The sequence below is a fragment of the Notolepis coatsorum genome (genome assembly GCF_963971535.1).
Source record: "Notolepis coatsorum genome assembly, chromosome: 6".
NCBI lineage: Eukaryota > Metazoa > Chordata > Actinopteri > Aulopiformes > Paralepididae > Notolepis > Notolepis coatsorum.
The window spans coordinates 28,892,224-28,909,262 of NC_140170.1; the positions used below are offsets into that span (position 1 = coordinate 28,892,224).

Here is a 17,039-nt window from a genome sequence, read left to right on the forward strand (position 1 = left end):
TAACACATCATTCGCCAGGCCAATATACAGATTACAAAACATACATTCAAAACTAAAAATAGTACATTTACAAACCAATGAGCTTCTAGATAGACACTAGAAAGATATGCAGCCAGTATGAGCTTCTAGAGAGACAGTAGGATCTATCAAATATCAAATATCCACACGGGTCCTTCTGGGTTTAGATGTCCACGTTTATTTAGTAAGAATAAAAGAACAAAAGACAAAATGCACAATATTCAATGAATGGTCATTCTTCCTAAGCGAAGAGACAGACCCAAATCCCACAGTAATGACCAAAATAACCAAAGGTGATCAAATACAAATACAATTGTTGCATATTGTTGTCCAACCTACCCAGAGTATGAAAATAAATAGTTTGAATTCCCCACATGCAAAGTAACAGAGGTATTGAAGATGGGAATCAAATATGTGAATATGCAAATATCCAATCAAACTAACTTTACCCCGGTAGGCTATAAACTGTGTCCCTCAGAACAATGATAGAGTGACTGAGTGAATGTAACTCCTAATGACCTCATCTTTCACAACTCAGCATCTTCAAGATCAATTTAAATCCAAAACCCTGGGTAGAGGAGCTGTGAATGTCACTGATCTCTACTTCAGCTCACAAAACTCAGCCTTCCCAGAGTAATATACATGAAGTCCAGGATAGAGAGGCTGAGTGAATGTGGTGTTGACTCTGTGCAGGAGGGTCATTGTGTCAGAGACGCTGTAGAAGGACAGAGTACCTGCCCTGTGATCCAGGTACACTCCTATTCTGGAGGACCGGGGGCCCGGTACTGTTATGGTCTTGTTATTGTGTGTGAAGTTGTAATCATCACTTTGTCTGTACTCTAAAGCCCAGGATTTGGAATTTAATCCAAATACACAGTTCACCCAGTTGCCTGTTCTACTAATGTCTTTGTAGGAGGCTGCTACAGAAACCCCTCCACTCCACTCCACCTCCCAGTAACAGCGTCCAGTCAGACCTTCTCTACCCAGAACCTGACAACACCATCTAATAAATCTTTCTGGGTGATTAGGATATGACTGCTCTTGATACACATATGTTGCTTTTCTGTTCCCCTCAGACAAAGACAGTTCTCTGTTTGCTGTGTTTGGGTCCAGTGTGATCTGAGAGGAATATTGTAAGAAGTCAGCTCTGGTCTTGGGCTCTGGTGGTGGCCGTAAAACATTAACTGCATTCACTGTTGTTGATATTCTGGGCCACTGCTCTTTCAGAACGTCCTCTAGTTTGTTTCTCAGCTCAGACACGACCTCAGTCACATCTGCAAAGTACAGGAGAGGAAGGACACCGATGCTGGGTAAGTCTGTAGACTCACTGGGACTGGAGAGGGGGGGGTGACTCTGTAGAAAGTGGATGTGGTCCTCTGTGTGTGAGAGCTGCTCCAGCTCAGTGGCTCTCCTCCTCAGGTCCGCTATCTCCTGCTCCAGTCTCTTCTGCAGTTCTTCAGCCTGAGTCACTGTGGTCCTCTGTTGGGCTCTGATGACCTTCTTCAGCTCAGAGCGCCTCGTCTCCAAGGAGCGTATCAGCTCAGTAAACATTCTCTCACTGTCCTCCACTGCTTTATCAGCAGAGCGATTGAGAGAATCAACAGCCTGTTGGGCCTCTTTGAGTCGATTCTCTCTCTCCTGGACCTTCTGCTGACGAGAGCAGGTGTTCTCCAACTTCTCCTGAAGCCGTGTGGAGGCTTTGACCAGCTTGTGTTGCTTTAACGGAGCTACAGTATAATGAGGCTGGAGGTGAGTTTCACAGAAAGAGGTCAGACATACCAAGCAGGACTTGAGGGCTTTCTGCTTTCTCCCAGTGCAGAAATCACAGGCCACATCTCCAGGTCCAGCATAACAGTTATCAGGAGGAGCAGCTTGGAGTCCTGTCTTCATTAGTTGTTCTATCACTTGAGCTATTATATTGTTTTTCTTCAGAACAGGCCTCGGAGTAAAAGTCTCCCTGCACTGGGGACATGTGTAGATCCCCCTCTGATCATCGTTATCCCAGCAGTCTTTAATACAGCCCATACAGTAGCTGTGTCCACAGGGAATAGTTACCGGATCCTTCAGTAAATCCTGACAGATACAACAGCAGAACTGGTCCCGGTACAGAACTTGCTGCGCCATTTTATTCTACAAAGACAACGACACTCTAAGTTTTGTTTTCTCAGGAAGAGTGAACTCTGATCGTGTGGGTGGGAGGGGCTTCAACTTCAGGGTGAAGACGGGGACCAACATGGCGGCAGCATGATCCTGTGGTCAGGAGACATACTGGTTTATCATACAGTACATACTGGTTTATCATACAGTACATACTGGTTTATCATACAGTACATACTGGTTTATCATACAGTATACTGGTTTATCATACAGTACATACTGGTTTATCATACAGTACATACTGGTTTATCATACATACTGGTTTATCATACAGTACATACTGGTTTATCATACAGTACATACTGGTTTATCATACAGTATTATACTGGTTTATCATACAGTACATACTGGTTTATCATACAGTACATACTGGTTTACCATACAGTACATACTGGTTTATCATACAGTATACTGGTTTATCATACAGTGCATACTGGTTTATCATACAGTACATACTGGTTTATCATACAGTATACTGGTTTATCATACAGTACATACTGGTTTATCATACAGTACATACTGGTTTATCATACAGTACATACTGGTTTATCATACAGTACATACTGGTTTATCATACAGTACATACTGGTTTATCATACAGTACATACTGGTTTATCATACAGTACATACTGGTTTACCATACAGTACATACTGGTTTATCATACAGTATACTGGTTCTGTATCGTTAGTGGCTTAGCTTGGCATCGCTACTGCACTATCTCGCGTACGTGCACGCGTACTGAATAAACCACAAATGTACCTCTAATACCAGTATTAGTCTGACCACACCCCTCATCAGCTTACCTTCATAAGCAGGTGTGTGGTCACCTGCTCTCCTCCTTCTCGCTTTCACCACAAGGAAGAGGTGCCTCGGTAGATCCCCACACTTGACACCATGATGGAAGAAATTGGATTAGGAACAGCTTGGGAAACAAGGATACGTTGACATCATATCTTTATTTTCTCTCTCACTATTTTCGAGAAAATACGGCGATATTGTCTTCGTACTGGAGTGTCTAGAAGATGATGATCATTCTAAAAACCCTCCACCGGTTTTCGTATTGGGAGCACGCCGCTGCATGCTTCTCAACTGCAGTTCCTTGCTGTGTTTGTTGGGGTGAAACCTGTCAGGCCACAGCTGAACTGTCGGACATGCCGCTGTTGTGAGGAGCGGTGCGTTCCAGGTTGGGTGAGTAGTGTTTGCTGGCGGGCTCCACTTGTCTGTTAGTGCTATGGGGGCTACTTGACAAAGTTTATGGAAACCGGCCCCAGGCTAGGGTCCTTTGTTTAGCCGCCTAGGCGACAGAAGGCCTTGGTCTGGCGACCATTATAGTTTTAACTAGTGGGCCGCGACCATTGACACTGGTGATCCCTGTGTGTTCTGGACGAGTGGATTCTCTCTGTCACCGTGTTAAGACCCCATCTTTCATATCCAAATGAGAGTATTCCTTCACGAGGGGATATGTGCATGTAATGTGCGATAGCGGCAGATTCATGTTCAAAGTCAGCTATACAGGCCAGTTGGTACTGTGCTGATTCCGCCGGACATGGTAATGTCACCGTTGTGAAGCGGTGTTGACGTCTTGTTTTCTCTTTTCTCTTAAAAAGTGAGGAGGGGTTCAGAACGGCGGCCTGTCTGGGTGAGTGTTATGTCATTGTTTACATGTTCATAGCTTACGGTTAGCCGGTCAGTGGCCTGGCGCGGGGTAGCTTAGCTTCTCGCGCGCCGCCGGGAGCTCGCTTCTGATCGCGTGCGTCGTTAGATCGGCGTCTCGCGAGCGGAAGCAATAGCACCCGAACGGTTGGAGCAGCCGTTAGCTTGATGCTATTCTGTTGAACGTGCTTTGATTTTAACATGTTTTACACTCTTGACCACGATGTCATCCTTGACAGGGGATGTTCGTCGACCCTGCCTGAGCCTAGACGGGGATTGCGTCAACAAAGAGGACTGTAGCGACTGGTGGAGCGGCGACGCTGCCCGGATCGAACAACACAGGACGGCTGTGTTCTACGGTGTCTTGTGACTGCACTTCGCTGATCTGCGTTCCGGGTAGGTACGGGGTTGGCCAGACCTCATAACACGTCTTCTGGTTTTACTTTGCTAAATGTATTGTGAATAACGGTGTTTTTTCCCAAAACGTGTGTTGTTGCAATGCATTTGGGATACGTTGCGGGTTGTGTGTGAGCTGTTTTTGTCACTGGCAGTTAGCTTCTCCGTGCAGATCGTGATGTATTGATCTGGTTGTTGTGTGAGAAACATCATGGTGTTTATGTGTACCGTGTACTCACTACTAAGGCAACTAACCTATGAAGCTATGCTTGGTGACAAGTGAGTAAAAGAATGTTCTTTCTCAGACTGTAATGACAATGAACAGTGAGTTCACACATTAACAGGTTTTCCTGTTTTAACTGGCCGTATTGAGGGTAAAATAGGAGGATTGTGTTTTTCCCCCCCGGTTCCCTGGGGACTTTATCACCTCCTATCAGACATGTTGTGCATTAATTGTGTCTTTTGTGTGGTAGGGATACGATGTAACTCTTAGCTTGATTGCTGAGGTTGTGCTAAATCTGCTGGAGAAACTTATTTCCTAAAGGGAAATTGGTTTGGTTGCTGTCATGTGTGCTTAGCAAGGCCTGTGGTCGATACTAATCAAGAATGATGTATTCTCTCATTGTGAAAAAAACGGCGTTCCTCTGTTGAGTGTTTTTGCCATTTTTTGTAGGTGATGATGGGTTGTGTGTGTCATGTGACCTACAACTGGGTTGTACTGGCCACAGAAGCACATGTGTATGTTGGACCGGGGTTCTTAGAGCCTTCTCTATTCTGTGTTTTTCCTTAGTAAAAATCAGATAGCAGGTTAGCTCATGCGCTGTGTGGAGCTGTGAAACGCTTCATAGAGCTGACTATGACTGTGTCATATTATCTTTTTGTCGTTACGTCGTATCATGGGTGTGGGGTCGTAAAGGGGTGAACTGGTAACCTTTCCTCTCCCCATTGTTCTGTCGGTCAGGGGTACACCCCCTGTCCTTCAAGGTTCCCGTCACGTGGCGGTTCGGCACGTTACGGGGGGGGGGGGGGGGGGGGGGAGGGAGTTCCTGGTCCCACGGCCTGGTATATTGGGCGTGTGCACCGCAGGAATTCCCCCGCCATAGAGTACGTCACCGTGCGCGTCTCTGTTGGTAGGACTTCCGTGTGCTGTTCAGGTCCATGTGATGGATCTGTTTTCAGGGGGGGTGGTCAGGGCTCCTCCTCACCAAGCGCCTATTCAGGCCTTCTGTGAGTTCGGACTCCTTCTTCCATGTGAGGAAGCCTCCATCAGAGTACAGAGCCTTCCTCCTCAGATTGTCAAAGTGAGTGGACCCTCTAGAAGGGTCCTTTTCTATTGTATGTATATTCGATTCAATTCGTTTATTGAGTGTGTATGGGTTCAGTGCCTCTTCCCCGGAGGCCCTAAAACCAGTTTTTTACATGGCTCGAGGTGCAATATATTCTTTTCAATCTGTACAGCTCGCGTGGGAAGTCTCTCTGGGGATCCCCGTCTCTTTCCTATGGGAGGGTGGTGGGATGTAAAAATGTGAAAATGTTTTACCCCGGCTGTGTAGACTGGGATACATACTGTTGATGCTTCCTTCTTTCTATTCCAGAAGTGTTGGAGTTAGGGAGTGTCACACCCCTCTTGTCGTTCCCCTGGGCGCCTTGGGGATTCAATGACAGGTCTAAATAGCCTGTTCATTGATGGGGGTGTGTCCCGACGCACGTATAGTGCTAGCTCGCTGTAAACAGGCGATTGACTGGCACGCCTTGGTTGCTTGTGGTTGAAACGGCCTTTTTATAAAGCAACTGAGATGGGGGTTTTTTCCTCTTCCGGCGACCACATCCCATGACCTGGGTGGGTTGTCGACGGATTCTCGTTCATGTCTGGGGGATGATGACGGGATGGATCTGAACATATGTAGTGGGGTCTCACGCCCTTGGGGTGGGCCACCAGGCGCGGTTCGTCCGAACGTCTGGGTGGCGCCTTCTTTTCATGTTAAGATCAACACGCATATCTGCCCTTCTCCTGGAGTAGGCATGTCGGCGTGGTTAGGGCACGGGACTGGTTCTGGTCACGCTGGTCCAGATCAGTTGAACCCGTTGTCCGCCGGGGATGCAGATCTGCTGTTCTGGTACCCTGAGGGACTTGGGCTTTTTTCAGGGGGAAAAATGCCAGGTCGGTCTGGGTGTCACAGGGTTAAGCGCTATGGAGACCCTGGTTGGGTGTGTTTTTACTCAGCACTGTCGTCATGGCTTACAGCCATGCCATTCTGTACGCTCTCGATCTCGTCGGATCTCGGCCGCTACACAGGTTGGTCCTGGTTAGTACTTGGTTGGGAGACCGCCGGGGAATACCAGGTACGGTGTGCTTAGGGGCTGGTTCTCCATTATTTTTCGCTCCTCTCTCACGCATGGCGAAGAGGGGCCTGTGGGGGTGGTTTTTTGACCTCCTCTGGTGACCCTGTGCTTCCCGTACCGCCAGGCCCGGTCCGAAGTGATGTTTGCGACCCGTAGGCCTGGGTTAACCCTTTTTGGAAACTGAAACACTTGTACTGCGGTATAGCCGGTGTATACCCGCAGGTGTGTTTTGGAGTTTTTTCTTGAGGGGTTATAGGAACAACCACCGCATTGGGTAACACCGAGGTGGTTGATTCCCTGGTGTGTTGGAGCAGTGTCAACTCCCGGGTTCACCGTTTGAGGGTGCCCCTGCACGTTCATGACGTCTGCCAATCGTGTCAGCCTTCTCTGCCTCGACCCCTCTGGGTGGGGGTTGTTAAATGGAGGCTTGGTCATGCAACACCGCCAGCTTACGCTCCTTCCGCCGGGGCGGCTGTGTTCAGCTGTCCCCTCTGGCGCCTGTCTCGTCCGCAGTCTCCAGGCTAGGGTTAACAGCCTGTTGCCTGGTTTTTCCCCGGTGCGCTGCCTGCTTCCGTTGGTTAACCTTTTTTGTGTGCTTACGGCCATGCTGACTGCCTATTCTGCAGGGTCAGTGTGCCAGGCGGTGTACTATTGGGGGGACGGGGCCCGCTCGGCTTACGGCCATACCGACCTGAACACGCCCGATCTCGTCCGATCTCGGAAGCTGGGCAGGTTCTGGCCTGGTTGGTTCCGCCTGGGAATACCAGGTGCAGTAACTGAGGGGCCTTTGTCCGAATACGCTGGCGATGTGGGGGGCGGGGCACTACGTGCCCACCTGGTGGGGTCTTGATGCTGGCATCATGGACTTCTCCGGGCCCCCATTCTAGGGAGTCCAGTCCTTTTGGTGGGTCTGGGTCTTCCTTCGTGCTCCGCTGCTACGGCCTTGCCACGGGGTTGGGTTTGCCCTTGACCCCGTGATTCTGGGGGCAGTGACGAGGTTGTTCCTCCGTTCGTTCCCGGGTGGCATGCGGGTTGTGCGTGTGTGTAGTCGTGGGGTCAAGCCACGGTCTGCTCACCCTGTGCGTTGAGTTGCTTGAGTGCCTCTTCGCACGGTCGGGTCCGTCGCCCTCCCGTGACGTCCCTAATAGGGGGGCTACCCTCCATTAGGGGGGGTCGGGGGGGCTCGGCCCTCCCTGTTCTGATGGTTTTGGGGGGCTGTCAGCGGGGTGTATTTGTCAGCCAAGTGGCTCCGCTTGGCCTCCCTTGTGCAGTAGCGATGCCAAGCTAAGCCACTAACGATACAGAACGTTAGGTTATGACTATAACCAAGTTCTGTTAGTTAGGGGCGATGCTTGGCATCGGACGGCCGCTGCAGCCCTTGTCCTCACCTTGTGGTGAAAGCTTGGGAAGGAGGAGAGCAGGTGACCACACACCTGCTTATGAAGGTAAGCTGATGAGGGGTGTGGTCAGACTAATACTGGTATTAGAGGTACATTTGTGGTTTATTCAGTACGCGTGCACGTACGCGAGATAGTGCAGTAGCGATGCCAAGCATCGCCCCTAACTAACAGAACTTGGTTATAGTCATAACCTAACGTTTATCATACAGTATACTGGTTTATCATACAGTACATACTGGTTTATCATACAGTACATACTGCTTTATCATACAGTACATACTGGTTTACCATACAGTACATACTGGTTTATCATACAGTACATACTGGTTTATCATACATACTGCATTATTTTATATTATTTATATTATTTTAGCTTAAAATGTCAGCAACAGCGTCATGTTGAATATTTCATTTGTTAGTCAGAAAGTGAGGAACATCTGATAGACGTATTATTGTCGATTACGTGATGATCGGTCCTCTGTTCCTGTGTGTGTGTGTGTGTGTGTGTGTGTGTGTGTGTGTGTGTGTGTGTGTGTGTGTGTGTGTGTGTGTGTGTGTGTGTGTGTGTGTGTGTGTGTGTGTGTGTGTGTGTGTGTGTGTGTGTGTGTGTGTGTGTGTGTCAGTGAGTGTGTGTGTGCGTGTGTGTGTGTGTGTGTATGTGTGTCAGTTAGTGTGTGGGTGTGTGTGTGTGTACCTATACACTGTACTTAAATAAAGAAGTTTTTGTGTTGCTATTTTATTGAAATTATATTTTTCAGTGGCAGGAAATAACAGCAGATGGCTTTACATCCCGGACAGTTACATGTTTTACATCCTGGACAGGGGGCACAGACTCCCTAGTTACATGTTTTACATCCTGGACAGGGGGCACAGACTCCCTAGTTACATGTTTTACATCCCGGACAGGGGGCACAGACTCCCTAGTTACATGTTTTACATCCTGGCCAGGGGGCACAGACTCACTAGTTACATGTTTTACATCCTGGACAGGGGGCACAGACTCCCTAGTTACATGTTTTACATCCCGGACAGGGGGCACAGACCCCCTAGTTACATGTTTTACATCCCGGACAGGGGGCACAGACTCCCTAGTTACATGTTTTACATCCCGGACAGGGGGCACAGACTCCCTAGTTACATGTTTTACATCCTGGACAGGGGGCACAGACTCCCTAGTTACATGTTTTACATCCTGGACAGGGGGCACAGACTCCCTAGTTACATGTTTTACATCCTGACAGGGGGCACAGACTCCCTAGTTACATGTTTTACATCCTGGACAGGGGGCACAGACTCCCTAGTTACATGTTTTACATCCTGGACAGGGGGCACAGACTCCCTAGTTACATGTTTTACATCCTGGACAGGGGGCACAGACTCCCTAGTTACATGTTTTACATCCTGGACAGGGGGCACAGACTCCCTAGTTACATGTTTTACATCCTGGACAGGGGGCACAGACTCCCTAGTTACATGTTTTACATCCTGGACAGGGGGCACAGACTCCCGAGTTACATGTTTTACATCCCGGACAGGGGGCACAGACTCCCTAGTTACATGTTTTACATCCTGGATAGGGGGCACAGACTCCCTAGTTACATGTTTTACATCCTGGACAGGGGGCACAGACTCCCTAGTTACATGTTTTACATCCTGGACAGGGGGCACAGACTCCCTAGTTACATGTTTTACATCCTGGACAGGGGGCACAGACTCCCTAGTTACATGTTTTACATCCCAGACAGGGGGCACAGACTCCCTAGTTACATGTTTTACATCCTGGACAGGGGGCACAGACTCCCTAGTTACATGTTTTACATCCTGACAGGGGGCACAGACTCCCTAGTTACATGCTTTACATCCTGGACAGGGGGCACAGACTCCCTAGTTACATGTTTTACATCCTGGACAGGGGGCACAGACTCCCTAGTTACATGTTTTACATCCTGACAGAGGGCACAGACTCCCTAGTTACATGTTTTACATCCCGGACAGGGGGCACAGACTCCCTAGTTACATGTTTTACATCCTGGACAGGGGGCACAGACTCCCTAGTTACATGTTTTACATCCTGGACATGGGGCACAGCCTCCCTAGTTACATGTTTTACATCCTGGATAGGGGGCACAGACTCCCTAGTTACATGTTTTACATCCTGGACAGGGGGCACAGACTCCCTAGTTACATGTTTTACATCCTGGACAGAGGGCACAGACTCCCTAGTTACATGTTTTACATCCTGGACAGGGGGCACAGACTCCCTAGTTACATGTTTTACATCCCGGACAGGGGGCACAGACTCCCTAGTTACATGTTTTACATCCTGGATAGGGGGCACAGACTCCCTAGTTACATGTTTTACATCCTGGACAGGGGGCACAGACTCCCTAGTTACATGTTTTACATCCTGGACAGGGGGCACAGACTCCCTAGTTACATGTTTTACATCCTGGACAGGGGGCACAGACTCCCTAGTTACATGTTTTACATCCTGACAGGGGGCACAGACTCCCTAGTTACATGCTTTACATCCTGGACAGGGGGCACAGACTCCCTAGTTACATGTTTTACATCCCGGACAGGGGGCACAGACTCCCTGGTTACATGTTTTACATCCTGGACAGGGGGCACAGACTCCCTAGTTACATGTTTTACATCCTGGACATGGGGCACAGCCTCCCTAGTTACATGTTTTACATCCTGGACAGGGGGCACAGACTCCCTAGTTACATGTTTTACATCCTGGACAGGGGGCACAGACTCCCTAGTTACATGTTTTACATCCTGGACAGAGGGCACAGACTCCCTAGTTACATGTTTTACATCCTGGACAGGGGGCACAGACTCCCTAGTTACATGTTTTACATCCTGGACAGGGGGCACAGACTCCCTAGTTACATGTTTTACATCCTGATAGGGGGCACAGACTCCCTAGTTACATGTTTTACATCCTGGACAGGGGGCACAGACTCCCTAGTTACATGTTTTACATCCTGACAGGGGGCACAGACTCCCTAGTTACATGTTTTACATCCTGGACAGGGGGCACAGACTCCCTAGTTACATGTTTTACATCCCGGACAGGGGGCACAGACTCCCTAGTTACATGTTTTACATCCCGGACAGGGGGCACAGACTCACTAGTTACATGTTTTACATCCTGGACAGGGGGCACAGACTCCCTAGTTACATGTTTTACATCCTGGTTAGGGGGCACAGACTCCCTAGTTACAAGTTTTACATCCTGGACAGGGGGCACAGACTCCCTAGTTACATGTTTTACATCCCGGACAGGGGGCACAGACTCCCTAGTTACATGTTTTACATCCTGACAGGGGGCACAGACTCCCTAGTTACATGTTTTACATCCCGGACAGGGGGCACAGACTCCCTAGTTACATGTTTTACATCCTGGACAGGGGGCACAGACTCCCTAGTTACATGTTTTACATCCTGGACAGGGGGCACAGACTCCCTAGTTACATGTTTTACATCCCGGACAGGTGGCACAGACTCCCTAGTTACATGTTTTACATCCTGACAGGGGGCACAGACTCACTAGTTACATGTTTTACATCCTGGACAGGGGGCACAGACTCCCTAGTTACATGTTTTACATCCTGGACAGGGGGCACAGACTCCCTAGTTACATGTTTTACATCCTGGACAGGGGGCACAGACTCCCTAGTTACATGTTTTACATCCCGGACAGGAGGCACAGACTCCCTAGTTACATGTTTTACATCCTGGACAGGGGGCACAGACTCCCTAGTTACATGTTTTACATCCTGGACAGGGGGCACAGACTCCCTAGTTACATGTTTTACATCCCAGACAGGGGGCACAGACTCCCTAGTTACATGTTTTACATCCCAGACAGGGGGCACAGACTCCCTAGTTACATGTTTTACATACCGGACAGGGGGCACAGACTCCCTAGTTACATGTTTTACATCCTGGACAGGGGGCACAGACTCCCTAGTTACATGTTTTACATCCCGACAGGGGGCACAGACTCCCTAGTTACATGTTTTACATCCTGGACAGGGGGCACAGACTCCCTAGTTACATGTTTTACATCCTGGACAGGGGGCACATACTCCCTAGTTACATGTTTTACATCCTGGACAGGGGGCACAGACTCCCTAGTTACATGTTTTACATCCCGGACAGGGGGCACAGACTCCCTAGTTACATGTTTTACATCCTGACATGGGGCACAGACTCCCTAGTTACATGTTTTACATCCTGGACAGGGGGCACAGACTCCCTAGTTACATGTTTTACATCCTGACAGGGGGCACAGACTCCCTAGTTACATGTTTTACATCCTGGACAGGGGGCACAGACTCCCTAGTTACATGTTTTACATCCCGGACAGGGGGCACAGACTCCCTAGTTACATGTTTTACATCCTGGACAGGGGGCACAGACTCACTAGTTACATGTTTTACATCCCGGACAGGGGGCACAGACTCCCTAGTTACATGTTTTACATCCTGGACAGGGGGCACAGACTCCCTAGTTACATGTTTTACATCCTGGACAGGGGGCACAGACTCCCTAGTTACATGTTTTACATCCCGGACAGGGGGCACAGACTCCCTAGTTACATGTTTTACATCCTGGACAGGGGGCACAGACTCCCTAGTTACATGTTTTACATCCTGGACAGGGGGCACAGACTCCCTAGTTACATGTTTTACATCCCGGACAGGGGGCACAGACTCCCTAGTTACATGTTTTACATCCCAGACAGGGGGCACAGACTCCCTAGTTACATGTTTTACATCCCGGACAGGGGGCACAGACTCCCTAGTTACATGTTTTACATACCGGACAGGGGGCACAGACTCCCTAGTTACATGTTTTACATCCTGGACAGGGGGCACAGACTCCCTAGTTACATGTTTTACATCCCGACAGGGGGCACAGACTCCCTAGTTACATGTTTTACATCCTGGACAGGGGGCACATACTCCCTAGTTACATGTTTTACATCCCGGACAGGGGGCACAGACTCCCTAGTTACATGTTTTACATCCTGACATGGGGCACAGACTCCCTAGTTACATGTTTTACATCCTGGACAGGGGGCACAGACTCCCTAGTTACATGTTTTACATCCTGACAGGGGGCACAGACTCCCTAGTTACATGTTTTACATCCTGGACAGGGGGCACAGACTCCCTAGTTACATGTTTTACATCCCGGACAGGGGGCACAGACTCCCTAGTTACATGTTTTACATCCTGGACAGGGGGCACAGACTCACTAGTTACATGTTTTACATCCCGGACAGGGGGCACAGACTCCCTAGTTACATGTGTTACATCCTGGACAGGGGGCACAGACTCCCTAGTTACATGTTTTACATCCCGGACAGGGGGCACAGACTCCCTAGTTACATGTTTTACATCCTGGACAGGGGGCACAGACTCCCTAGTTACATGGTTTACATCCTGGACAGGGGCCACAGACTCCCTAGTTACATGTTTTACATCCTGACAGGGGGCACAGACTCCCTAGTTACATGTTTTACATCCTGACAGGGGGCACAGACTCCCTAGTTACATGTTTTACATCCTGGACAGGGGGCACAGACTCCCTAGTTACATGTTTTACATCCTGGACAGGGGGCACAGACTCCCTAGTTACATGTTTTACATCCCGGACAGGGGGCACAGACTCCCTAGTTACATGTTTTACATCCTGACAGGGGGCTCAGACTCCCTAGTTACATGTTTTACATCCTGAACAGGGGGCACAGACTCCCTAGTTACATGTTTTACATCCTGGACAGGGGGCACAGACTCCCTAGTTACATGTTTTACATCCTGGACAGGGGGCACAGACTCCCTAGTTACATGTTTTACATCCCGGACAGGGGGCACAGACTCCCTAGTTACATGTTTTACATCCTGGACAGGGGGCACAGACTCCCTAGTTACATGTTTTACATCCTGGACATGGGGCACAGCCTCCCTAGTTACATGTTTTACATCCTGGACAGGGGGCACAGACTCCCTAGTTACATGTTTTACATCCTGGACAGGGGGCACAGACTCCCTAGTTACATGTTTTACATCCTGGACAGGGGGCACAGACTCCCTAGTTACATGTTTTACATCCTGGACAGGGGGCACAGACTCCCTACTTACATGTTTTACATCCCGGACAGGGGGCACAGACTCCCTAGTTACATGTTTTACATCCTGGACAGGGGGCACAGACTCCCTAGTTACATGTTTTACATCCTGGACAGGGGGCACAGACTCCCTAGTTACATGTTTTACATCCTGGACAAGGGGCACAGACTCCCTAGTTACATGTTTTACATCCTGGACAGGGGGCACAGACTCCCTAGTTACATGTTTTACATCCTGGACAGGGGGCACAGACTCCCTAGTTACATGTTTTACATCCTGGACAGGGGGCACAGCCTCCCTAGTTACATGTTTTACATCCTGGACAGGGGGCACAGACTCCCTAGTTACATGTTTTACATCCTGGACAGGGGACACAGACTCCCTAGTTACATGTTTTACATCCTGACAGGGGGCACAGACTCCCTAGTTACATGTTTTACATCCTGGACGGGGGGCACAGACTCCCTAGTTACATGTTTTACATCCTGGACAGGGGGCACAGACTCCCTAGTTACATGTTTTATATCCTGGACAGGGGACACAGACTCCCTAGTTACATGTTTTACATCCTGGACAGGGGGCACAGACTCCCTAGTTACATGTTTTACATCATGGACAGGGGGCACAGACTCCCTAGTTACATGTTTTACATCCCGGACAGGGGGCACAGACTCCCTAGTTACATGTTTTACATCCTGACAGGGGGCACAGACTCCCTAGTTACATGTTTTACATCCCGGACAGGGGGCACAGACTCCCTAGTTACATGTTTTACATCCTGGACAGGGGGCACAGACTCCCTAGTTACATGTTTACATCCTGGACAGGGGGCACAGACTCCCTAGTTACATGTTTTACATCCTGGACAGGGGGCACAGACTCCCTAGTTACATGTTTTACATCCCAGACAGGGGGCACAGACTCCCTAGTTACATGTTTAACATCCTGGACAGGGGGCACAGACTCCCTAGTTACATGTTTTACATCCTGACAGGGGGCACAGACTCCCTAGTTACATGCTTTACATCCTGGACAGGGGGCACAGACTCCCTAGTTACATGTTTTACATCCTGGACAGGGGGCACAGACTCCCTAGTTACATGTTTTACATCCTGACAGGGGGCACAGACTCCCTAGTTACATGTATTACATCCTGACAGGGGGCACAGACTCCCTAGTTACATGTTTTACATCCTGGACAGGGGTCACAGACTCCCTAGTTACATGTTTTACATCCTGGACAGGGGGCACAGACTCCCTAGTTACATGTTTTACATCCTGGACAGGGGGCACAGACTCCCTAGTTACATGTTTTACATCCTGGACAGGGGGCACATACTCCCTAGTTACATGTTTTACATCCTGGACAGGGGGCACAGACTCCCTAGTTACATGTTTTACATCCCGGACAGGGGGCACAGACTCCCTAGTTACATGTTTTACATCCTGACAAGGGGCACAGACTCCCTAGTTACATGTTTTACATCCTGACAGGGGGCACAGACTCCCTAGTTACATGTTTTACATCCCGGACAGGGGGCACAGACTCCCTAGTTACATGTTTTACATCCCGGACAGGGGGCACAGACTCCCTAGTTACATGTTTTACATCCTGGACAGGGGGCACAGACTCCCTAGTTACATGTTTTACACCCTGGACAGGGGGCACAAACTCCCTAGTTACATGTTTTACATCCTGGACAGGGGGCACAGACTCCCTAGTTACATGTTTTACATCCCGGACAGGGGGCACAGACTCCCTAGTTACATGTTTTACATCCTGGACAGGGGGCACAGACTCCCTAGTTACATGTTTTACATCCCGGACAGGGGGCACAGACTCCCTAGTTACATGTTTTACATCCCAGACAGGGGGCACAGACTCCCTAGTTACATGTTTTACATCCTGGACAGGGGGCACAGACTCCCTAGTTACATGTTTTACATCCTGACAGGGGGCACAGACTCCCTAGTTACATGTTTTACATCCTGACAGGGGGCACAGACTCCCTAGTTACATGTTTTACATCCTGGACAGGGGGCACAGACTCCCTAGTTACATGTTTTACATCCCGGACAGGGGGCACAGACTCCCTAGTTACATGTTTTACATCCTGACAGGGGGCACAGACTCCCTAGTTACATGTTTTACATCCCGGACAGGGGGCACAGACTCCCTAGTTACATGTTTTACATCCTGGACAGGGGGCACAGACTCCCTAGTTACATGTTTACATCCTGGACAGGGGGCACAGACTCCCTAGTTACATGTTTTACATCCTGGACAGGGGGCACAGACTCCCTAGTTACATGTTTTACATCCCAGACAGGGGGCACAGACTCCCTAGTTACATGTTTAACATCCTGGACAGGGGGCACAGACTCCCTAGTTACATGTTTTACATCCTGACAGGGGGCACAGACTCCCTAGTTACATGCTTTACATCCTGGACAGGGGGCACAGACTCCCTAGTTACATGTTTTACATCCTGGACAGGGGGCACAGACTCTCTAGTTACATTTTTTACATCCTGACAGGGGGCACAGACTCCCTAGTTACATGTATTACATCCTGACAGGGGGCACAGACTCCCTAGTTACATGTTTTACATCCTGGACAGGGGGCACAGACTCCCTAGTTACATGTTTTACATCCTGGACAGGGGGCACAGACTCCCTAGTTACATGTTTTACATCCTGGACAGGGGGCACAGACTCCCTAGTTACATGTTTTACATCCTGGACAGGGGGCACATACTCCCTAGTTACATGTTTTACATCCTGGACAGGGGGCACAGACTCCCTAGTTACATGTTTTACATCTCGGACAGGGGGCACAGACTCCCTAGTTACATGTTTTACATCCTGACAAGGGGCACAGACTCCCTAGTTACATGTTTTACATCCTGACAGGGGGCACAG

At 49.2% G+C, this 17,039-nt stretch overlaps 1 protein-coding gene across 1 annotated transcript; it reads right to left on the reverse strand.

Moving 5' to 3' along the window:
- Positions 1 to 618: 618 nt before the first annotated feature.
- On the reverse strand, positions 619 to 2,142 carry LOC311229422 (tripartite motif-containing protein 16-like protein; the record flags this gene model as incomplete). Its single annotated transcript, XM_084315505.1, has 1 exon — positions 619 to 2,142. One exon carries the CDS (start codon positions 2,140 to 2,142, stop codon positions 619 to 621), a length of 1,524 nt encoding a protein of 507 aa, XP_084171631.1.
- Positions 2,143 to 17,039: the final 14,897 nt, after the last annotated feature.